Below are 25956 nucleotides of genomic sequence, written 5' to 3'. Positions count from 1 at the left end.
GTGTCTTGTTGTTTGAGGTTGTTGTCATCTTGATGTTTCAGGGTGTTGTCATTTTGATGTTTCAGGCTATTTGATGGTTCATGTAGTTCGCTCGCACTTGATGTGTTTTGCTTGTTGCAGGTACTCGTTGTTGTATCAGTAGGCACATCTTGCTCGGTGATAGTGTAGGCAGGTTTGAGTCTGTCGATAGAGATATTCATTTCACGGTTAGGTAACTGCAGCGTGAATATCTTACTGTCTCGTTTCAGCACGCGATAGGGTCCGTCGTAAGGTGCTTGTAATGGCTTCTTTACGGCGTCTATGCGTACGAATACGTATTCACATGTTTGCAGGTCGCGGTGTACAAATATGGGTTTTGTGTTGCTGTGTGGTTGACTCGGCATTGGTTGCAAGTTACGTATTGCGTCGCGCAGCTGATCGATGTAGCCAGAGTCCATGATGACGTCATTGCGGGTCGTTGATAAGAAATCACCGGGTAAGCGTATGTTGCAACCGTAGGTAAGCTGAGCGGCGCTTACGCCGGTGTCACTTCGCATAGCGGCGCGTAATCCGAGTAGGACGGTTGGGAGCTCGTTGATCCCAGCTTCTTGCGGTCTGTAGTCTTGCTTTTAATGCGGCTTTAAGGACACGGTGCCATCGTTCGATGATACCGTTACACTGTGCGTGGTATGAAGTTGTACGCGTTTTTTCGATTCCTAGTAAGCGAGAAAGAGATGCAAATACTCTGCTTTCAAATTGGCGTCCTTGGTCCGTTGTTATTGTTACAGGACAACCGAAACGGGAAATCCAACCTTCGTATACCGCTTTGGCGACGTCTTCAGCTGATATTTCGCATAATGGGTATGCTTCGGGCCATCTTGTTGCTCTGTCGATCATTGTCACGAGGTATCGATGACCGCTGGCCGCGGTAGGTAGCGGACCAACGATATCGATGTGAACGTGTTCGAATCGTTCGGTTGGTGAAAAAATTGATAATTGACTTGATGTGTGGCGTTGTATTTTGGCGCGCTGACACTGTAGGCATACTTTTGCCCACTTGCCGACGTCTGCGTTCATTGAGGGCCAAAAGTAACGTTGATGAATTAATTTTCTCGTAGTCTTGATTCCAGGGTGGCTAACGTTATGTACTGCGTTGAATGCGGTACGTCGGTATTCTTCTGGTAGGTACGGACGTAACTGTGAGGTTGAAGTTTCGCAGTGTAATTTGATATTTGAGACGGGCAGGTTGACTTTCTTGAAACATAAGTTGCTCTGTAGACTGAGTGCTTTAATGGTATCGCTATCGCGTTCTTGAGCTTCTGCAAGTAGATTGTAGTCAATCGGCGATGGACAGGTGATTGCTTCGACACGTGATAATGCATCTGCGGCTGCATTTTGAGATCCACTGACGTGTCGTATATCAGTGGTAAATTCGCTGATATAAAGTAGCTGTCGGGTGCGTCTCGGTGATTCGCTGTTTGTATTTGTTTTTGTGTAAGCGAAAGTTAGCGGCTTGTGGTCGGTAAATATAATTATTTCTCGTCCCTCGAACATTTTGCGGAAATGTTTAACAGCCATGTAGATAGCGAGTAGCTCTCGATCGTAGGTACTGTAGCGAGTCTGTGCATCGGTGAATTTCTTCGAGAAATAGCCGAGTGGTTGCCATGAGTTGTTGATAAATTGGTTGAGTGCGGCACCAGCTGTTTTGTCGCTAGCGTCGCTGAATATAGCAAGTGTCGCCTGGTGAGACGGATGAGCAAGTAAAGCGGCGTTTTTTATGCTCTCTTTACATGCTTCATAAGCTTGTGTTGATTCAGTGGTCCAGTCGATCTTAGTTTTGTCACGCTTCTTGACGTTGTGCAGGTAGGTATTTAACGGCGCTTGAATGGTGGCGGCATCTTTGATATTTTCACGGTAAAAGTTTATCATACCGAGAAAACGTCGTAGTTCTTCTACGGTTTGTGGTTTTGGAAAGTCTGTAATAGCTTGTACCTTCTCTTGGGGTGGCTGTATTCCTTCCGCTGTGACTTGGTGACCGAGGAATTTCACAGTTGGCTGGCCGAAAACACATTTTGATGGGTTGATGGTGATGCCGTATTCTTCTAGTCGCTGTAATACGATGCGTAGATGTTTTCGGTGCTCTTCCTCGTCGATTGACGCTATGAGTAGATCATCAACGAAAGGAAATACGAAGTCGAGTTCGCGCAGTACTTCATGAATAAAGCGTTGGAAAGTCTGTCCGGCGTTCTTTAGACCAGGACACATGCGCGGAAACTCGAAAAGACCAAAAGGTGTGATGTTGGCGGTTTTCTCCACATCTTGCTCGCTGACTGGCAGTTGTTGGTACGCGCGATTGAGGTCGAGTGTGGAGAAAATTTTCTTCCCTGCGAGTTGGTATGTGAAGTCACGTATGCGTGGTATGGGATACCGATCGGGCTTGGTTATGGCGTTGAGCCTTCGGTAATCGCCACACACGCGTAGGTCTCCATTCTTCTTTGGCACGACGTGAAGAGGTGATGCCCAAGGGCTTTTGCTTGGTCTGCATAACCCTTGATCGATCATGTTTTGGAATTCCTTCCTGACCATTTCGTAACGATGCGGTGCAATGGGGCGTGGCTTGCAGTGAAGGGGCGGTCCATTTGTTTCAATGAAGTGTTCAACGGAATGTTTTGGGACTAAGCTTCATTGAAGTGATTCTGGTTGTGCCCGGGAAATCTGCTAGAATGCTGTGGTAATTTTGCTCAATGTCAATACTACGAACTGTAGGTATGTCTGCAGTACTGAGTTGAGCGTTTGTTACCAGCTTTGTTTTCCCGTCGAACAATCTTCGGTTTTTGACATCGACAATGAGGTGGTGGTGCTGCAAGAAATCTGCTCCCAGGATTGCCTTAGACACATCTGCTACGACGAATTTCCATGTGTATGGTCTTCGGAGGTTAAGATCAAGTTGGAGTGACTTCTCTCCGTATGTTGGAATGACCGTGTTGTTGGCGGCGTAGAGTTGAAACGGCAGTGGTTTTTCGCGTGAGCCTTTTGCCTTTGGTAGCACGGAGATATTGGCTCCTGTGTCGACCAAAAAGGTAAGTTTCGTTACCCTGTCGGTAACGAAAAGGCGGTGTGATGATTCGGTAACGCCGGTTCCCGCCGCGGCCAGCGTTACTTTTAGTTTTCCGACTGATTTATGGGCTTGAAACTGCATGGTGGTGCGCATTTCTTCGCGTCCATACCGTAGCGATGATGGTAATAGCAGTACGGCATTGGAGATTTTTTCCGGCTTCGATCTTCCATCTACGACTCTCGTCGGTTTTCGTTGCGCTTTGTTGATGCGTTCCGCGAGCGTGATTGTAAATGGTAGCGAGAACGACTGTTGCGGTAGTTGTCGCGCGGTTGTACTCGTAGCTCGGCAACTTCCAAAGACAACCTTCTTATTTCCCCGATAAGGGTGTCGATGGTTGGTTGTTCTGGAATTGGTGGCGATGCTACAGGTGTGAAAGGCGTTGCGACGGCAGCGATGTGTTGCGACGGCGTGTGGACTTCCATCATCTTGTCCGCGAGCAAGGTCAGGTCGTCAAGCGTCGTTTTGATTTTAAACGCTTCGCTGACGGCTAGCACGGAACGAATGTGTGGCGGCAGATGCTCGAGCCACATCATTTTGATGGTGCTCTCGGGAAATTTGTCCTTGTTAAGCTGCTTCATTTGCCTCATCAGCTGGCTGGGTTTCTGGTCTCCAAGCTCAACTTGCGACAGTAGCTTCTTCGTTTGTGCGCTGTTAGATTCTTCGTATAGCGATATTAAACGGTCTTTAATGGTGTTGTAGTAATCTGCTTCCGGCGGCGAGCAAATGAGATCAGCGATGTTTTGGATATCTTGCTTTTTAAGCTGTGCGATGACCATCTGGGCGAGCTGGGCCTGGCTTCGTTTTAGATCGGCGGTTGCTGCTTCGAAACTGCAGAACCAGAGGAGCGGCTGGTCGCGCCAGAATGGTGGCACACGGAGCGACAGTGAGATACCGGAGACTTCTTGGCTCGACGGATGTGATGAAACTTGACGCGCTGCACCGGAATTTTCTGTGTTCGTCATCTTCAATTTTCTTGGTGTTCTTCTCGGGGTCACCACTTTAGGGTGTTTTTCTTTAGGTTGATTGGTCCTTATTTGGTTAAAATAAAACTTCCTAATAATTCGTTGAGAAGAGGTGAAGATGGAATGTGGAATGTGTTTAATTTTAAAAACTGTAGATTTATATACAAAAATTATCCTACCTGGCCACTAGTGGTAACATGTGGTACCAAGATGCGAAGGGTGCGTAGACAATAAAATCGAGGCGCGGCAAAAAGTTGTCCTAACGGTAACGCAATTAACTGTTCTTTTCAGAACAAATTATTGTTTCATGACGACACGTACTAATCACCTACAACTCTTATAATTTCGTATAATATAAAATGAATACATTACGTTGAAACAAAGATTAGGCCAAATAAATATATGCTTTCTTTCTTGTGAATTTATTTAAAAACTGATTATTAAATTTATTTAATCATGCTTATTTTCCTCACATACTACGAGTTTTCCGGAGTAGTAACTCACTTATACACACGTGAAGTTTGTATGTATGAATTAAATTTGTTAAATGCTATCATAAGTGCCGAGATTACCGATCACAAAACCGATAATTACTAATATAATTCCTGGACCACTTCGCATGACAGACGGCAAGAGTGTCAAACGTTTGTTAGCTTTTTAATCATACAAACCCTGTTAATTTTAGTTAAAGAAATATAATCATGCTATTAAGGTAAGAGCGCATGTGTCACAGTTGTTCAGATTACTTACTCTGTGCTTTTACGGAACTGACGACATAGTCAGCCCGGAGGGGATCGTGTCGAAGTAGGGAAAAATATATAAAAACAAGCTGCACTGGCACACCCGGATTATTACTAAAATTTTAAAGTGAATATTGAATCAGTGAAGAAAAGTGTAAACAAAAGTGCCCAACTGAAGTAATTCCAATCCTACCGATATCAAGTTAACACGTTATACACAAAAATTGACAGTGGAGACCATCACTGGCAACGATGGTCATCCATTGGCGGCGATCACTTAATAATAACGGTTATAATATCCATATTCGCCGCTTATTTCACACATTGCAAAGTTGAGTATTGCAATTGAGTAAAGACCATAAAATATATTAGCAAAAATCTCACGAAAGGCTACGACTGTTTTAGGCATCTAATCCTTTAATACCAACTATGAAATTGCGCGCTATTAAATAATCTGTATGTGAAATACAATGAAATGATTAGGCGTATATTCGCATTTCCTCTGGATATCATCTTGGACGAACACACAATGATACATAAAGGTGCATTGGAACCACTTAACCGAACATTGATCTACGCAATGCCTCGAGATTGTTGGGGTCACAATGATATTACTGTTCCAGTAATTCCAAGATCAACTGAAATGCTGCCTTCGAAATAAAGGTTTCCCTCAAATCATCAAATCCATGGCGCTATATGAAGAAACTTCAAACTCAAAATAACTTCATTCATATAGGTAAACAAGTAGACGTATGAACGTCAGAAAATAAGTTAGATTAATTGTATATTTACATTTACTATCAGTTCGCAAGTCAAGGGTGTTGGGCGGGCAAAAAGAACTGGCAAGAAACTTTCCGCCACTCTTTTTAATTGCTAAGTTTTGAGACATACAAATTGTTTGAACTGGAGCAAATCAATCTTTGCCATCAACGCCATAGTGTTAAAGCTTTCCAACCAGTATATCAGGATGAATACATTCAAAGGCCTTTGACAGTTCACAAGACTTCAGCTGACAATAAACATGAGAGTTTCATTGCTGAACAATACATTTGCTTAAGATTTCTCTGAACAATTGCTTATTGTCGATAATGGAGTACCTGTCGACGACGAGTGGATTGATTACATTTTCTTCGGAATTTTTGTAGCTTTGTCTTATCGAAAGATGAACTTATTAACATATTATTTCCAATTAACTACAAAAATAATGTCTTAAACTGCATATTTCAGAATTAAATCATCAGGTAATACATGCATTGACAGTGTAACAGACCAATTTGAAGCGAGTAACTATCCAATTGTAGTTATAAACTCCTTGGATATGACTGGCACAATTTCATACTAATTGTTGACTCGGTAATCATCAATCGAAACCAACCGAAACTGTGCTATGAAACGCGTTTGGTGGTAAGAAAATTGATGAACAAGGTATTTCACGCGACGCTACTCAAATGAAAATGAAGTACTCGTTCCGAAGATCCCAACCGATTTGCCGTTGGACTTTAAACGATTTTCCGAACCGTCTTGCATTGGCTATGATCATTAACAAATCACAAGGCCAATTTTAGAACGTTTGTAGTCTAAATCTAGAAAATCCTTATTTTTCCCATTGTGAATTATTGTGGGAAGACCATCTGTTCCTGAGCCTGATAATAAAACAAAAAAAATATCGTCCAACATATCTGAAAAAAAAATAATTTAACAAAATACAAAATCAGCTCATTTAGTGCTTCTAAGGCGGAACAAAGTTCGCCGGGTCAAATAAAAAAGTGATAAAGTTTATTTATTGTTTCCACATCATTATTCTATCTTAACAGTTACTATTAATGCAACATATATAAAAAACATTAAAAAATATAGTTATATACCTAAATATTTTAACTAACAGTATAGCAAGCAACTCTTGTGAACTCAGCCAGTGTACAAACAAATAGGTCTACCTCAATAGAAATTAAGTTCAATATTTGTATTCCTCGCGTGAGTGGCGCTTCACTAACCAAGTTGAAATGGGCGCGTGGTACATCCAAAAGTTTAAGACTTCCGCCTTAGGCTTTTACTCAGGACCCAGTGAGAGACTACATTGAAAAGAAAACAAATATTAAGTAAGAAGACTGACACCTAAGAATACGTAATAAACAATCGTGATTGTTTAGTGATAAGATTTCTGATTATCATTTAAAACAGCATATTATATAATCAAAGCTTTATAAACATAGTTTAAAGGCTTTCACCCCTACTGAACGTGAAAATCTTAAATGCAAATATTTGAAAAGCGATGCGGTTTTCATCATCTCAAGAGGACTGTTAATATTATATAGCTTAATAACAATAGCTTATGCAAATGCAAGCAATATTTTTCATGTAATTCAATTACGTGGGTAATTAAATCTTAGTGAAAAAATATTTATTCAACCCATTCCAATCATAAATAAACAATGTTTATGTTGTCAATAAAGATAAGTGTTTATCGTTAAAAACTGTAAATAATCTAAAAGAAAATGTTACCTACTTTAAAGTGCAAAATTAAAATTGTTGCGTTAATAAAATACGTATTTTCATATTAAATTCTCGTGTCACAGTGTTTGTGATTAAGCACCTCCGAAAGGGCTCGACCGATTTATGTTATATGACCGATGTCGGCTAAATAAAATCACATTAAGGAGAAACGAAGTTCGCCAGGTCAGCTAGTGTAAGTGTAATAAAAGTGTCTAAAACATATAAAAAGTTAGAAATTCTATCATTGGTAACGCGAAATAAAAAGGCCATTTACCGCCATAACATAAAGAATATTTGTTTTAATAGATATTTTGATCGAAGCCTCGTTTACGCGAAGGTTCTGTGCGCTAATCGAAGACCAAAAATTCTGAAGAAGCGAGTTTTGAACTTGACGACGACTTGAATGTAACAAAACCGTTGTTTCAACAGCTGGATCATTTGTAGTTATTTGAATATAGGCGTAACAGTTACATTAATTAAATTAAATTAAATTAATTCAATACAGTAGTCGACACCAATTTTTTTTGTAATAACACCCATGGAAATAATACCCAACTGTGAAGGTATTAAGATTTCGTATATAGCGTAGCGTATAGTTTTAATTAAAAAGCCATGAAAATTAGAAATATTTTTAATAAGAGTTATTTTTCGTACGATCCCTCCGTTGATTTTATAACTGGCAGTAAACCTAAATATAGAAGTAATAAGATTTTTTTTTATAAAATAGGGGGCAAACGGGCAGGAGGCTCACCTGATGTTAAGTGATACCGCCGTCCATGGACACTCTCAATGCCAGAGGGCTCGCGAGTGCGTTGCCGGCCTTTTAAGAATTTGTACGCTCTTTTCTTGAAGGACCCTAAGTCGAATTGGTTCGGAAATACTTCAGTGGGCAGCTGGTTCCACATAGCAGTGGTGCGCGGCAAAAATTGCCTTGAAAAACGCTCAGTCGTGGAACGTCGGACGTCGAGGTGATACGGGTGGAATTTTGTATTTTGCCTCGACGTCCGATGCTGAAACTCAGCTGCAGGTATTAATCCGAACAACTCCTCTGAACACTCTCCATGGTAAATGCGGTAGAAGATGCAGAGTGACCCCACATCTCTACGCAACGCCAAAGGATCGAGCCGCTCGGAGAGGGATTGGTCATCGACGATTCGAACCGCTCTTCGTTGGATACGGTCAAGTGGAAAGAGGTGGTGGCCCAGAGGTGAGAACAGTAATCCGTGGGGCCGTATTTGCGCTTTATAGAGTTGCAAGCGGTGGCCCGGAGTGAAGTACCGTCTCGCCTTGCTGAGCACACCAAGCTTTTTGGAGGCTAATTTAGCCTTTCCCTCCAAATGACCGCGAAACTGAACGTCGTTCGATATGTCAACGCCAAGTATTTCGATGCTGGCTGTGGCTTCAAGAAGAGTGTTTTCGAAAAGAGGAGTAGCGACAAAGGGTATTTTTTTCGCGGAAAACGCGCAAACTTGTGTCTTCTTGGGGTTAAATTGGACTAGGTTTTGTCTACCCCAGTCCGAGACTCCACGTAGTAGAGTTTCGACTTCAGACACAAGTTTGTTCCGGTACTCATCGACAACTGCCCGAGAAATACCTGCCCGGCCAGTGTAAAGAGTATCCCCAGTGCTGTCGTCCGCATAGCAATGAATGTTGCTAAGTTGCAACATGTCATTGATATGCAGAAGAAACAGGGTCGGGGACAGAACACAGCCTTGTGGGACCCCAGCATTCACGGGTTTGAGCACATGCTCCGTCGACGACGACCTTGATGCTCCGATCGGCCAGAAAGCTGGAGATCCAGTCGCATAATTTCACAGGAAGCCCGTAGGCTGGAAGCTTCGAGAGCAGTGCTTTGTTCCACACCCGATCTAAGACTTTCGCTATGTCCAAACTAACCGCTAGTGCCTCCCCCTTGGACTCAATTGCCTCTGCCCATCTATGAGTAAGGTATACTAGAAGGTCACCAGCCGAACGACCACGACGAAAGCCGTACTGATAATCGCTAATCAGCTGGTGGTCCTCTAGATACCTCAAGAGCTGGCCATTAATAATGGATTCCATTATTTTGGAGAACAAAGAGGTTATAGCTATTGGGCGATAGTTGGACGGATCAGAGCGATCGCCTTTTTTAGGGATCGGATGTATCGAAGCGGTCTTCCAGCACTTCGGGACAGTGCCGAGCGAGTACAGGTACCGGAAAAGGCGCGTCAGGACCGGAGCCAACTCAGGAGCACAAGTACGCAGCACAATTGGAGGGATACCATCCGGCCCGTTCGACTTATGAATGTCCAAGGAAGATAGTGCTCTGCGAACAGCACGTTGCCGGAATGTGATTTCCGGCATTGAGTTGTCACACCGCGAAATCGCCGGTGGTGATCTCCCCCGGTCATCCAAAGTCGAGTGGGATGCGAAGAGACAGCCCAAGAGGTCGGCCTTCTCCTTCGCAGTGGGCGAGCGAGTCATCCTCTCTGTGCAGCGGTGGTATCGATGGCTGACAAAATTCCCTTGTACAGCTTTGGCGAGAGACCAAAAGGCTCGAGTCCCCGAAGGGAGTTGGGCCAATCTCTCGCCAAATCTGGCGATGTGCTCCGACTTTGCCTTAGCGATTTCCCGTTTGAAGGATCTGGAGGCTGAGTTATATGCTTTTTTTTATGTTCGCTGGTATTGGCATCACGAGATATCGCCGCTTCCGCCCATGCATTAAAGCATTCTCGCTTTCGACGCGATGCCGCCTTGCAAGGACGCTTAAACCAGGGCTGTGACTTGCCACCGATCGGCACCGCAGAGAATGGAATAAAGTTGTTACTGTTGTAATAAAGATGTTTACTGACCTTTATCAGTGTAAATTAAGTTACCTATATGAATAAATGATACTTCCTTCTTAAGAAAGCCTGAGCATACCCCTTTAGACAGTTTTTAAGCTTGTATTGATAATAAATGATTTTTTTCAATACCAGCTCCTTACACTTGACCGTATTCGATGGGATAAGAATGCTCGACCAGTCTCTTTCTGAGCTGCTTAATCCTTTGGCGTTGCGTAAGATTTGGGGTCTCTCGGCATATTCTACCGCGTTTACTATGGAAATTGTTGAGATGAATTGTTCAGATTATCTGATGTAAAGTGATAACCATGGACACTCTCAATGCCAGAGGGATCTCGAGTGCGTTGCCGGGCTTATTAAGAAATGGTACATGGGATACTAAGTCGAATTAGGTCGGAAATACTTCAGTGGGCAACTTTCACATTGTGGTGGTGCGCGGCAAAATCTGCATAAAAACACTCAGTCAGAATACTGCTAACGTCTCTGGACAGGTGCTATACCAAATACCAGCTTCTTCTTTTTAACCAAGAGTGAATGGCTTGTCAAATTGTCAAACTCTAATGTTATACAACCGTATACCAACAGTATACTGATCGGCTAAATTCTCTCTTACTATGGAGAGTGTTCTGAAGAATTGTTTAATGGTTATCTGCCTTGTTTCATTAACGTACGAGCTGTATTAACTCCATACTTCATCCGCATTACCTGTATGGCTTGAAGCTTGAATTATTTGTTGCTAAAGATTTAAGTATAGCGCCAACTAGTTACAAGTAGCTGTGCGTGTGTAATTGATGCACGGTTTGTTTTATGCGTTTAAACGAAATAAACAAAACCTAATTTACACGAAATTAATTACCTTATAAAGACTAACGTTATAAAGCAAAACTTTGCTTAGACGCTATCACAAGAATTATTTGAATATGAACATTACTAGTCTATTACTTTAATTGTAATAGGCAATAAATCAAGGGAATAGGGGATTGGCCTTTTATCACTTAGCGGTCTGACACCAGCACCAGCCCGGCAACAGTTGTACTGTATATGAATTGTTTCTTCGTTCATGCGAAAATAGTTGAATAATTATTTTGGGGTAAATTTTAACGTTTCATATGGAGTATAATTGACGGTATGGTATTGAGTATGATTGGTAATTGACGGTGGTGTATGGAAAAATTGCTATTTGCTAATCGATTCAGACTTATTATTACTAATAACGCCCTCTAGTAACTGATATTGTAAACTAAAGTTTTTTTTAATATTATGGCAATAGTTATATATTATAATATTTAACTTTATGCCAGTTTCAAGTAAAAAAACTAAAGTTGATTGCAGATGATATTGAAATTATTTTTTATAGTTGTTGCTATTCTCCAAGAGATGGCGATACTTGTATTATTTCTGATAAGGCCACTTTTTATAATTTATGTCGATTAGATGTTAGGATTCTTTTAGAGATAAATAACTTTCACTACAAATCCGTTCCTTTAATCACATATGCTTGTTTTCTCAAGTGTTATAAATTCTCTTTTTGTGCTTCTGCTTAAATTGATAACATTACCCGAATTGAATCTATTTGCAAAATAAGTCCGCATTTACTGTTTTGAGACGTTCTCTAGTAGTAACTTTTTAATTTCTATTTATTTACGGACTTGTTGTTAACTTGACGGTAGCTAGCGTCCCCACACCTTAATCAATCTTGATGGCCATAAAATAAAGTATTATGACTTTCAGACATTTCGATATCACCGCCCAACCACATCGTAATAATTTTCATACCCCGTTTATACGCAAATTATTTATAATACCAATAATATATATGTATTCGTAAGAGTTTAAGAATATTTCAAGTAAAAATATAAATATATCGAATGAATCGAATTCCGAATTATGAATCCATTTGTCTAGTACAAACGTATCCTGAATGCTTTATTATAATATTTATAATACATGACTTAAGTATGTGTAAGCCTTACATGTCCCTAAATTTATTATCAACTTATAGGGCTTGTTCATGTTCCAGTTTCCAAAAACTTTTAAATTCGAGTTTTTTTTCAAACAGCGATAATTTACATATTATGATAAATATACATGTCAACTTAACAGGTCAAAGGTTAACAACACTTGTATTATTACTACAGCTTCATTTTTGCACGAGCCTCTGACACATTCTTTGCATTCATTTAGACGCGCGGTTACAACTTTATAATATAATATAAAAAAATATTATGCACATTTTTAAGGAAGGTCAACTAGTACATCTTTAGTAATCATTGCCCAGAAAGCGAGTCAGTTACCTAACAAAATATTATAGATAATATTTGAGTTTTGGTGTAATCTTTAATCAAAATTCGAGGACACTACAAACAAACTTAGCACTTAACTTTACTCCTATCAAAAGATGCTGCAAATTACACCGTATATTACCTTCAACAATATTGTACTTTGAATGGCAACATCAAAGCTCAATGATTTATATTAATTCATGTTTTGTTCACTAATAACTCATTATCGTGATACTTCTTATCATTTCATAAACGCCTGGCACACAGCTAGCTCCCTAATTCAGTTAAATAGTTGCTTGCAAACGAAACAGACCGGCGATATGTTGTTTGTGTTGATGCTCGTGATAATTGCGTTGTTATTTCTATATACGACGCGAAACTTTCGATATTGGAGCAAGAGAAATGTGAAACATGATTTTCCAGTGCCACTTCTTGGTAATCATTTCAGAAATCTGTTTGGTATCAAAAGTCTTACACAACTATCAACGGAATTGTATTACAAGTATCCAGAGGAAAAAGTGGTTGGATATTTTAGAGGCACTACACCGGACCTAGTCATACGTGACCTTGATATTGCAAGACATATTCTCAGTGTCGACTTTATTCACTTCTATCCTAGAGCACTCGGCAGAAATCCTGAATTAGAGCCATTGCTTGGAAATATTTTTCATTTAGACGGTGATAAATGGAAACTACTCCGACAACGCTTGACACCAGCATTTACTACCGCCAAACTAAAAGCTATGTTTCCTTTAATTATAAATTGTGCTGAGAAGCTACATATTGTAGGAGAACAAATAGACGAGAACGGTGGAGATTTCGATGCTCGGGAGTTGATGGCTAGATTTACAACAGACTTTATCGGTGCTTGTGGATTTGGCATTGAAATGAACAGTATTAATAACGAACACTCAGCATTTAGAGAACTCGGTCGACATATGTTTAACAGATATTTTTATGATATTATTTTAATGGGGATCTGGGAATTATTTCCCGAAATTAGAAATTTAATACGTGTCAGAAACAATGATATAGATGATGCAATATCTAAAATTGTTTTATCAATATTTGAGCAACGAAACTATAAGCCCTCAGGAAGAAATGATTTTATAGATCTCTTGTTAGAGTTATCTGAGAAAGGAAAACTTGAAGGTGAATCTATTGAACATATTGATAGCAATGGAGTATCCAAACATATAGAAATGGAATTAAAAACGATTGATTTGATCGCTCAAGTTTTTATTTTTTTCGCTGCTGGTTTTGAAACTTCGTCATCAGCCACTAGCTTTACATTGTATCAACTCGCATTAAACCCTGATATACAGAGTAAGATTCAAAAGGAAATAGATGAAGTTCTGGCAAAATATGATAATAAACTCTGCTACGACGCAATTTCGGAGTTCATTCATCTTGACATGGCGTTTAAAGAAGCTATGAGGCTGTTTCCATCTTTAGGATTTCTGCATAGAAAGTGTGCAAGACGATACACTATACCCCAATTAGGTATTACGATAGATCCTGGCGTAAACATAATAATACCTATTCAAGCAATACAAACCGATGAAAAATATTTTAACAATGCTAAAGAGTTCAGGCCAGAGAGGTTTGCTGACGGTAAAAACATAAATAAATATTCATATTTACCTTTCGGTGAAGGACCTAGAGCTTGTATAGGTGAGTTGAAAATAACAATAGCATAGTGTTTGCGTTATACTATCTGACAATTTAAAATTATCATTTATTCGAAATAATGGAAATAGATCGTTATTTGAATTTACAAATTTGTACTAACAAATTCTTTTGAAAAACTGACAAACATAGACTATGAAACATTCAATAGCTTGTCTTAGCGCGAACTCGGCGAACTTAGTTTGTTGCCCAAAATTTTGATATTGCAATACTAAGAAATATATTGTTCGATTCTATTGTATGTACACAGAGATGGAATCCGTTAGAAACTAGTCAAGGACCAGAGTAGTAGCTTAATACCGGTTAATTGTATACCCTTGAATAACCTCATTATACATATATACGTAAGAATATTCGACTTGCTTGTGTTGCGATATCAATAATCTTATCAGAATACCCACTTATTAAATAATAACATTAATATCACACATTTTTTTTCTCATTGTCCGTCTATCGCTTAATAATCTATATCTGATATTATATATTGATAAATATAATCGGTCATTTGGGTCAGATAACGAATATTTTAAATGTTGTAATTAGTTATATGAACTAAAAGTATTAACTGGCTTAATAAAGAGTATAAATTTCATCTATAAACCATAGGTTCTGTATGATTTTCTATGTGTTTGGGTACGAACTAAAGAGACGTATAAAGCGTAAACATATACAACCTGTTGCGTAGTTAATGCCGTTATGATAATTATTTAGGGTCAACGATCTTAAACGATTTGCAAAATTTGAGTGAAATCTTTTAAGCCGTTCACAATACTGTTTATTCGTTTCTATAACAAACAACATAGGTATTGTAGGTAAAAATATAATTAAAAGTCCCGTTGACAATTTTTTACGATGTATTTTTGATTATATAATTTGCCCACGCGCAGGTATTAACCGTAAGTCGTTGAAATAAAGAAATTGTGATTTGTAACAACCCAATATGAATAAATAAATGATGTAATAATAGTTATAGTATCATATAAACTGTAGGTTACAAATAAATGTGAATAAATGTTTGGTAACTCTTAATATAAAATATCATCATATATACTTTTCTTAGGAATCACTTAAACTGTTTAACTGCCGCCAATAATTGATAACTGAAATCTTAATATTCTATTTGTTCCATGAGTGATTTTATTCCAAACACGATTGGTACGTTTCATTCTACAAGTCGTACGTCATAAAATAATAATTTACATACACAAAATAATCGTAGTACATGCAACATTAATTTTGATAGATACGATAGGTCGACATATATCAACGCATTTGTTATGATAGGTTATACTATTATAACAAATTTGAGCAATGCACAAAATTCTTATTTGTCGCCGACAGCTCTAGAGTTCTAGAACTAAGAAATAATTCTAAGCTAGTTGCCGTGCACTGTTTCGAGATTTGCCCTTTGCCTCTATGAATTTAAGATCACAATATCATATGATGCTACGTATGGTTATTACATTAAGTTTAATACCGTGGGGAAACCTAAATTAATCTAAACCTTAAACTTATGAAATTTATTACAAAATAACTAAATTTATCTGAGTTAGGTGCTAGGATTTGTGCGACACAATTTCAGAAACTCCAAAAGCACCTCGGAGCAGCTTTCTCGCTGAAGACATGTTTTGTGATTCTATTTATGACCCATAGGTTTACGATAAAAAATTACGATATTCATACGACACTTCTGAACATCTAAAATAAACAATCGTATCCTATTAATGTGAATCTGTTATTATTTCGATCCCGGAAAACAATGACATAACGTTTACGTCATATAAATTCAACGCCTCACACTTCACTGAGTCACTTTCACACAGGTAAATTTGTAAACATGACATAGAGACTTTATATAACGACACTAATTATAGAGAGTTGTCGTTAAATGGTGGGAAGAAAAACGTATAGATAATACTCGAATCCTACTAATTAGCAGCAGCGAAAAATATCAATTTTTTAAACTATTTCTTGTAATTAAAATCTTTAGAGATTGATCGTTAATTACATACGGTAGATTAAAATAATGTTAGTTGACTAATTCATTCACTCAAAACATAATTGAAAAATTCATCTTGTAGTACTTGAATATCGCGCCTCGAAACACTTGAAGATCGATTTTTGTACCGCATAGCACTCGGGAGTCGGGGCATAATGTTTTGCTCCTCTATCCCACGGGGTATCCCCGTGTTTTATTTAATTCGTTAACTCTTGTCACTTTGAAATTATTTTGCTTGCAGTATGAGTAACAAATTACTGCACCGTACGAATATCTTTCAATTTTATCGAATACTAGCGGACCAGACGTGGTCCTGTCTTAAACATGAATATTATTCATTGTATTCATTTCGAATTGAGAAATAAACTTTAAGAACTTGAGATATAAACTTTATTAAATTGCGATATAAACTTTATAAACTTGAGCAATAAACTTTATTAAATTGAGATATAAATTTTATTCACTTGAGATATAAACTTTATTAAATTGATATATAAATTTTACTAAATTGAGATTTTATATCTCATTTTAATAAGCTTTGAGATACTTAATTAATACTTTATTAACCTGAGCTATAAACTTTATCAACATTCTTATAAAGATAAATGTTATAAGTAAAATGTGGCAAAGCGAAACCATGCACTTAGATGTAGCGACACCTAGACGCTTTCACAAATTGGCTCGATAATTACCAAGAAAATGGTTTTCAGTCATATTTCATAACAGCGAGACAAATTACCGAGGAAAATTGACAGACAGTTCAAAGACGTCAGAATTCGATGTAAAAAAAGGCATTTTGATTATGAAGGGGAAGATGAAGCTCATGAATTAAATGCGGAACAAATTTTCAAAATAAACTAAATTTTATGTCATTGTCGACAATGTTAGCACAAGTTACCATCCTAGGTTTGAGGCTCTTAACCATCATATTAAGTTTCATGTATAATATAAAAAAATTAAAGGAAATATGTGATAGTTAACTTTTGAAGCAATGCAGCGACTTGCAGATATCTATGACAGTAGGAAAATCATGCGATATTGATGGACATAAATTGTACGAAGAACTGAATATGCTCATCCGTGTGTATGAACGAAACAAGGACATTATCTCGGTGCTAAAATACATAATAGAAAAAAAATTAACTGAAGTTTACCCCACAATTGTAAGAGAATTATTGCTACCACACCCGTTACAGTTGCGTCTGCCGAAAAGAGATTTTCGAGGCTTAAAATTATTAAAACATATCTGAGGAATTCCATGACACAAGATCGGGTTTTAGCCTATTATTTCAATCGAGAATGATGTAGCCTATTCATTAGATTATTATGCAAGATTATTATTATAAGACATACTTTCGTATCACGTAGTTTTCACGAAGGACAAAGGGCCTCGCAATGGGTAAGGCCCCTCTTCTTATTAGTCAATTCGTAAATAAAAGAAACATTGACGCTCCATAGATAGCCGATGTAAGAAACCTGTTCGTGACGAGAATTCTTATTCGAATACAGGATGTGTTCTTATATTCGAATATGTATTAAGTGACGATGATGTCTGATTAGCATAATTTTTGTTATGCATAATTTATAATTGTTTGATCTGTGTAACATTTTTTTAATATAAATTTAATATTGTTTCTTGTGATATTAGTAAGCAGTGTAGCTGGTAGCGAGTTTATTAGACTTGGAATAATGTAGTCTGGTTTTTTTTCATATTAATTATTGTATTTGGGTAACAGAAATTGTTTTTTTTATTTTCTACATGTTGAATAGACATAGGGAGTTTTAATTGTTTTGAGATAATTTCTGTAAAGTTACTTATTCCATCATTGTATGGAAAACCAGCTAAACCAACCAAAGCCAATTCATTTCGACGCTTTAGGGAGTTCGTCGTTAAATCGAGGGACGTTACATGGAGTTTACACTGCATTATCATTTAATAAAAAGCCAAAAAATTGAGTCATCGCTATAGATAACGTGGATGTATAAGACAATAGGACTCGTAATGTGAACTTGTGAATTACAATCAAGAGATTGTCCTGAAACTTTGACGCGTATTTTTACGTAAAATAATTAATGAAACTAAACACAGTTTAACCGTCAACTCTTATAACATTATCGCTTGTGCTATATGACGTATATAAATTGTATTTATACAACTGTATACTTATCAAAACAGCTGGGGTGTTCATGATTTTTTTCAAACGTATGTACATACATACATATATACATAAATAAAATAAGTGTACGCCGTTTTAGAATTTAAGCTGTTGGAGTTAATATATTTTTGTTAGTCTTGAATCCAAGCTAGATATTTTTACGTAAAAGGTTTTATTTATCACGTGAAATTTCATACATCATAATTCACAGGCGCTCGACTCGGTCAGATGCAGTCTCTGGCGGGACTAGCTGCTATTCTGCAGAAGTTCACCGTAGAGCTTTCAGACAAAACCCCCATAGAACTACCTCTCAATCCATGGAGCAACACTGTACAGGCAGTGAAAGGAGGCATACCTTTGAAATTGAAGCGACGGAAGTAATGTACTGTATTTTATTTTAATTATTAAATGAGATATAATTTGGATTTCGGCAATTTTACTACTCTATGCGGAACTTATCTCTTGTAAAACCTTCCATTGGGTTGGTTATTTAAATATTTAATAGATAAATGAACTGATTCTGACAGAAAAGTATAAAGTTTATTTATGATAATATAAGAAAACAGTTACATCTGTGTATAATAACACTTATAAATGAATAAATCATATTGTGTATAATGTATTTTTACTATCTCCAGACATTCACTTTAAATAAATTATAAAATTAAGTTAAAACCGTTTTATTTCTTACGTGCTTTATGAAGCACACCTTCCACTTGAAGGTAAAGGTCTGCGCGAAACAAGTTCCCCCAGTTCCTCTCTAGCTATATCGTCCACTGTGCAATAGTTTTAGCTGATACTACTATTATTTTTAAACTATATCTTAAATAAGTGTGACCGTTTCCAACGCAGATTCACAATATAAAAATAGCTATAGCTTAACAATAAACCATCTTATTGTCATAAAAATAAAGGAACAATAAGCAAGTTCATATCAGTCAGCTTTTTCGTTTAAAATGTAAACACACTACACTATTTAAAAATATTAAGTTAGGGGAAAACGTTTCACTTATTTCATGAGGTATAAGGCTAGGTTAGGCCAAGTACTGTGTGACTGACAGAATGAAGGAAAAGCAAGGGGCTAGATGAAGTAGGTATTGGAAAAATAAGAGTATAACAAATAGGACATGTAACCATTAATGATTAAAAATTCACAGAAAAAAATATAATTTTGTTTAATCAAGTCTTTGTTTCAATTTATATAGAGAATTTATTTGCACAAATGAATTCATTACAAAACTTATTACTCAACATTGTTAGGCGTATAAGACAAATATAGGTTGTATTGTCACAGTTATATTCTGTTCTATAATAGTCAGTAATGTTTTAACAGCTAAAGTATTTGTTTCGTGAATAAAATGTTTTTATTTTTATTATTGATCGCGTCTATTTTTTTAATTTTGTATACGTCACGAAATTTTCTGTATTGGAGTAAAAGAAACGTGAAACATGAGATTCCGCTGCCAGTGTTTGGAACTCATTTCAAGAATCTATTCGGAATCAAAGCTTATACACAAATAGCTATGCATTTATATAATAAATATCCAGAAGAAAAAGTAGTTGGATACTTTCGAGGCCCAACACCAGAATTAATAATTAGAGACCTCGATATCGTCAGGAATATACTGAATATAGATTTCATGCACTTCTACCCACGAGCAATGGGTAGAAACATTGAAATGGAACCACTGTTAAGAAACTTATTTCACGTGGATGGTGATAAATGGAAACTCCTACGGCAGCAAATGACCCCAGCCTTCACCACAGCGAAATTAAAGACTATGTTTCCTCTGATTATAAATTGTGCAGAAAAGTTACACACTGTGGGAGAGGACATTGTTAAGAATGGAGGAGAATTTGATGCTCGAGAGTTGATGGCTAGATTCACTACAGACTTCATCGGTGCCTGTGGATTTGGTATCGAAATGAATACTATGAATAATGATCAATCCGCGTTCAGAGAGTTGGGGAAAAAAGTATTCACTGTACCTTTACGTAATGCCATTCTTTTGGCTGTTTGGGACCTTTTTCCAGAAGTGAGAAACTACATTTGCGTTTCTAACAACGATGTGGAAAGGGAATTGTATAATATTGTTGTCGAAATATTTAAACAGAGAAATTACAAGCCATCTGGTAGGAATGATTTCATTGATCTATTGTTAGAATTAATAGATAAGGGAAAAATTGTAGGGGAATCTATCGAGAATATAAGAAACGGAACTCCGCATCTAGCGGAATTAGAGCTTCAAACAATGGATTTGGTAGCACAAGTGTTTGTCTTCTTTGCAGCTGGATTCGAAACGTCATCGTCAGCAACAAGTATGACATTACATCAACTTGCATTAAATCCGGAAATACAGCTTAAGGTCCAAAGTGAGATTGACGAAGTGCTAACAAAATATGACAACAAACTGTGCTACGATGCAATATCAGCGATGACTCTTTTGGATATGGCCCTTAAAGAAGCCATGAGATTGTTCTCATCTTTAGGATTTTTACAAAGACAGTGTGCAAGAAAATATACGATACCACAATTGGGGATAACGATCGATCCTGGTGTGAAAGTAATAATACCAATACAGGCAATCCATACTGACGAAAAAATTTTTAAAGACGCCAAACAATTCAAGCCCGACAGGTTCTCCTCAGAAGATGTGAAAAATTTACATAATTACGCTTATTTACCGTTTGGAAAAGGGCCAAGGGCTTGTATCGGTAAGTAGTTTACATGTTCTTATCTTTTTAGAATCACTAAGCTTCCTTATATAGTGGCTAATTATTACGAACATTTCTTGATTCAGTTCACAGAAGAGTACATTATTTATAATTTACAGGGGCACGTCTCGGTCAGATGCAGTCCCTAGCTGGTTTGGCTGCAGTATTGAAACATTTTTCAGTGGAACCTTCAATAAAAACACGGCTGGATCTACAAATTAACCCTTGGTCCAATGTTGTTCAAATCGTGGAAGGTGGCATTCCTTTAAAACTTAAGTTACGTGAAAAGTAAAATATGGATATAATAATAATAAAAGCCTATATTATTGTCATTTTTCTACTAGTACATACAAAATGTGAAAATTGATTTTTGTTATACAGCTTATCCTTGGACATAGGCCTCCTCTAAGTGCTTCCCCTCTCCTCTGATTCTATCTTTACGCATCCACATAGATCCAGCTACTCTTCGCACATCATCTTCCCATCTTTTTATTTATCTTCCTCGTTTTCTTTTGTCATAGCGAGGAAGCCATTCCGTCACTTTCTTTGTCTTTGTCTTTATTTTCTCTCACATTGTATCTTGTCAATTTCCATTTTAATATTTTATATATAATTCCATTAATATTGTCGCCAATACGATGTAAATGATTTTAAGTTTTGTGAATTAGGAATATAACCGATATTCATAATTTATGGAAGGAGTATTTATTTATTTTTACTTTACTTTTTTACAATTTAAAAGTACTGGCTTGTATATAACATTTTAAATATCTAAAACTTCTATGAGAAATTTCTTAATTAATGGTAGAAATAATATGTCGTGACTTGTGCGAACAACACGAATCTAAACTAATATTTATTTGACTAAAAAACATTACATTTTGTACTTACATTCATTCTAAAGGTTGTAAAAGGTCTAAACTAAACTAAAACTAGGCCTAGCCTGTATCTTAAACGCTAGTTCCTTCTAGTGTCAATAAAAACATTGGTTAAGTTGTATGTCATTAGATGTTTATTAAATATAAAGACTTAAATCTTATAATTGTTTTTGTGGCTTCAAAACTACCAATTTAAATATTCTTTCACTATTACAATAAATTCAACGGTAGGTATTTGTAAACCAATTTGTAAACTCAAATTATTCATCTCTATTATTAAAACATCACAATCTCGAGCGACACAAAATTGTTATTGCAAGATGCTGAAGAAAAAGCAACTTCATCCTTATATTAAATTTTCCCTGTCTTAAATTCAACAGTTTTCTATTTAGTTTTTATACGCCGCAGACAATGAAATGAATGTTTGGATGGATAAAAACCTTATTTGCTTAAAGTCAAGACATTTCCTGTCATTTAAATATGTAAATAGATGTTTGATAATCTTTATTTTTCCTAATGTTTTTTTAATATTTATACATGCAATGCAATTTGTAAGAATTTATTATGGACCGTGTGATTCGTTTTACACACTATCACATAAACCTCAAAAACTAAGAGGTCTGAGAGGTAATTTATATTTTTATAAGGAAAATTAGTTGTCCAGTCCTGTGTGTTCATGTGCCTTAGTTTTTGGTATGGGGTCATACATATACGTAAATAAAAAATAAACAAAATTTAAATTGCATAACGGAGAAATTCTCCGTAATGCAATTTTAGCATAGTTTAACGTAAACACAAAGACATCTGTACTAAGCATATACACGGGTAAACGTTTTCTTTAAAGATTTATATGACATCGTTACATTTGCTTGTAGCCAACGTTTGTAATAAATTTAGAACACTTAGTTTTAAAACTTATTGAACTTTAAATGAACTAGATCATCTCCAAACACTCGGCTTCCGCGTGGATCTGATACCAGTTGATTTTGTCAACTATTGCGTGCTGGAGATGTGTGGACATGAGGTGCGTAAGAGAGCTGTACTTAATACATTCAAAATGTTGAATACTATAATTTGTAGCTGGATATCATTTAGCACAGTTTATTATTGAATAAAACTCTTATTTTAATATAACAATAACATGCATTCTAAACAGTTTAAAGACTTTCGCCCTAACTGTAGTCGAAGATCTTAAAAACCCTGCAACAGATTTGAAAAACGATACGGTTTTAATCAAGTCAAGAGGACTGTTAATATTTTCAATAATCTCTATAGAGTACAAAATAAAGTTTGTCATTGCAAGTGCATAAATATTACATGCAAAATCGCATTGGTAATTTAAATACTTATACTGAATATATTAAATTGATAATAAGGTTTATTCAACCCATCACAAATAAACAATTGATATTAGTGTTTTAGGCCAAGTTTTCAATAAAGATAAGTTCACCTTTAAAAACTGTAATTTATATAAAGCAACAACAAATTCAGATTGCAGCATCCCTAGTCAGTCATAGACCTAAAATGTGAACTTGTTTGATACAAAACACTTTTTTTTTACTTGGTTAAATGCGCGTATACTACCGCGGCGCGACTGCTTACAGTGGAAGGGTTATGCCACCAACAATCTCCTTAGGCGGGATGTATTCACATCAGAGCCAAGAAGCGGTCCTGACATGCGATACGTCGGTTGCGTCCGCACCCATGGTTAGATTGCGAAGATACGAATACTTGACACAGCAAATTTCCTTTACACTATACCTTCTTTTGAACGCATGGACACCTGATTACCCGCTTGGGCACTTTTTAGAACCGCATTTAAAGGACGGGACTGCGGTTTCTTCGCCGTCGCGGACAAAGCATTCGCTTCGAGACTCCCTGGCCCTTTCCGCCTCTTCCTTGTAATACCAATACAAAAGCCCTGTCCACCGCCTGCGCGTTTAAGGACCACGACGCACAGTATAACGGGTACAACACCACCACAAGTAGACAACGCTTCCGTATGAAGGGAAGCGGAAAATACCAATAACGATCACGCACACAGCGCTGACCCAAACTAGCATCTTGAGTAGCTGATTGAGACACGAACAGGAAAAATACTCAAACCGCCGAAAGCCTAAAGCGCCTTCAACCCGGCCACACCTTGCGTGGTTCTTCTGATGACAACCTATCGGAAGCGGCTAATAACGTTGCGATGGTCCCATTTGCTATCCAGCAACATTCAGGCATTCACCCAGTACTGAGCTCTCTCGCTACGACAAGGCTGGTCCCCGTGGAACTACGTGTTCCGCGGTGGGAGGAGTTTGAACCTAAATTACCTTAAACATATCTAACCTGAACCTTTTATGAATGCAAACAGTAGATATTGTCAAGTAGATTGCTTCCTATTCAGCCATGTAATAACCATGGAATAATTAAGTCTGATTTCCAAATGTCAACGTGAGATCTTAATAATATTTTATAAATAAAAAATTCCAGGTGTTCCGCTGTAACATAAAGAATCTTGCTATAAATACAAACTATGAGCGAGACCCAGTCTGCCGTAGAGCGATTAACGCAGTTGTGGAATCCTCTGAAAAGTTTCTCAGAGCACGAAGCCAGCGATGGTTCTGGACGCTAATAGAAGACCAAATATTCCGAAGAAGCGACTTCGCGCCCAAAGACCACTGGCCTTTTGGACTTGACGACAACTTGAATGTAACCAAACAGTTGTCTAAATAATATATAACCTGGCTGACCTTGAGAATTCTCTGTTTTTCCAAAACCCATTTCGTTTTAGTTTTTCATACTAGCCAGTGTTCAAGGATTACTAAGGTATTTTGTTTGCCCCGGAGAACAAAGTCGTAAAAACAAAATCTTTTTTGTTTTTGTTTTAAGAAAAATAATTGAAAGCTATTAGTACAAGGATACTACGTATAAGTATATATACAAATATGTTTATATCAGATTATATTAGTATATAATATGAAAGCTAATTTCCTAATTTCATAGTAATTTTTCTAATCAAATTGAAGAGCAATAGCGTTTCACATAATGTTTCACTGTTTAAATATAATAATTACGCTACATTTTGTTACCTACACTGTTTGTTACATATTACCACTGTTTTTCAACTGTCGAATTAACTTTTATCATTATTTGATATAATTGCACTTTAAACTTAATATTTATGGTTGTTGCTATCTATTTCAGGAAAATAAAATAAAATAATTGCTAAAATTCGTATAATAAATACAACCTCGTGTTTTTTATAATATAAATGACAAAACGTTATAAGTAGTGCTTTACGACTTTGTTCCTCGGAACAAGCGATATCTTTTATTTAACAGTAGTAATGAACCTCCTGCCACTGCGACTTAGGGAGATTCGGAGCCCTGTTTGCTTTAGTCGGAATAGACAATAAAATCCCTGGAGTAGTCGACATGCATATGTGCCTTTGGTAGTACGATATACCACTTTAAATATAATCTGTATCCAATAGTTACTAAGTAAATTCGTAACAGATTGCAAAACGTGGTTTTTCTTTTAATATATGTTAACGCTTGGTTTATTCCACTCGGAAGACAACGGCCTGGTTTCCTATGTCTTTAATTATGACGTCTTGGATATACTTATTAACTTACACGAGTAATAAAATAAATAATTCTTCGTTTGTCAACGTCTGTCAAATAGTGATAGTGAAACAGTAGTTAAAAGTACAAGTTGCGCCTGAGCTCATTAATAATAACATTATCAACAACAAACACTATTTGTACATTGATAGCTGTTCTATTTTACGCTAAAATAGGTTTGTTTTTTGTTTGAAAAGCTGGACTATTTGTGTGTTTGTGTTTGTTGGTGGGTCGGTGTATAAGTTGGAATAATTAAATAATTTACAATAGACACCAATTATTTTAACTAACCAAACACTGTGGACGGTACCACAGTGTTAGTGATATTTTGTAATAACCAAAAAAAACTTGGGGATTTAAACGAGTGACGGAGTTTTTCTCGTCTATTCTACGTATGCCCTTGAGCTGACAGTAAGTATAAATGTAGATTAATATTAATTTTTACTGACATTCATAAGTGTATAATAAGTAGCTATATGAAAAAATGGATTCGGATTTTTGGGATTTTGGGT

At 36.9% G+C, this 25956-nt stretch overlaps 3 protein-coding genes and 1 long non-coding RNA gene across 4 annotated transcripts; 3 read left to right on the top strand and 1 right to left on the bottom strand.

Annotated features, from left to right (window-relative positions):
• Positions 1-3267: 3267 nt before the first annotated feature.
• LOC123712276 lies at positions 3268-3873 on the bottom strand. Its single transcript, XM_045665286.1, has one exon. The coding sequence runs from the start codon at positions 3871-3873 to the stop codon at positions 3268-3270; it is 606 nt and encodes a 201-aa protein (XP_045521242.1).
• Positions 3874-12665: 8792 nt separating this feature from the next.
• Positions 12666-18867, top strand: LOC123712128 (cytochrome P450 6a2-like). Its single transcript, XM_045665097.1, has 2 exons — positions 12666-14070; positions 18452-18867. Exons 1-2 carry the CDS (start codon positions 12717-12719, stop codon positions 18619-18621), a joined length of 1524 nt encoding a protein of 507 aa, XP_045521053.1. The 5' UTR covers positions 12666-12716; the 3' UTR covers positions 18622-18867.
• A 682-nt stretch (positions 18868-19549) lies between these two features.
• LOC123711782 (cytochrome P450 6a2-like) lies at positions 19550-21544 on the top strand. Its single transcript, XM_045664573.1, has 2 exons — positions 19550-20955; positions 21075-21544. Exons 1-2 carry the CDS (start codon positions 19599-19601, stop codon positions 21245-21247), a joined length of 1530 nt encoding a protein of 509 aa, XP_045520529.1. The 5' UTR covers positions 19550-19598; the 3' UTR covers positions 21248-21544.
• A 1225-nt stretch (positions 21545-22769) lies between these two features.
• On the top strand, positions 22770-24448 carry LOC123712015. The gene is made up of 3 exons (XR_006754031.1): positions 22770-22857; positions 23644-23801; positions 24312-24448. It is a non-coding gene; the product is annotated as an uncharacterized LOC123712015 (long non-coding RNA).
• Positions 24449-25956: the final 1508 nt, after the last annotated feature.

Source organism: Pieris brassicae, chromosome 7 (assembly GCF_905147105.1).
Source record: "Pieris brassicae chromosome 7, ilPieBrab1.1, whole genome shotgun sequence".
Lineage (NCBI taxonomy): Eukaryota > Metazoa > Arthropoda > Insecta > Lepidoptera > Pieridae > Pieris > Pieris brassicae.
This window is presented reverse-complemented; position numbering and strand designations above follow the sequence as displayed.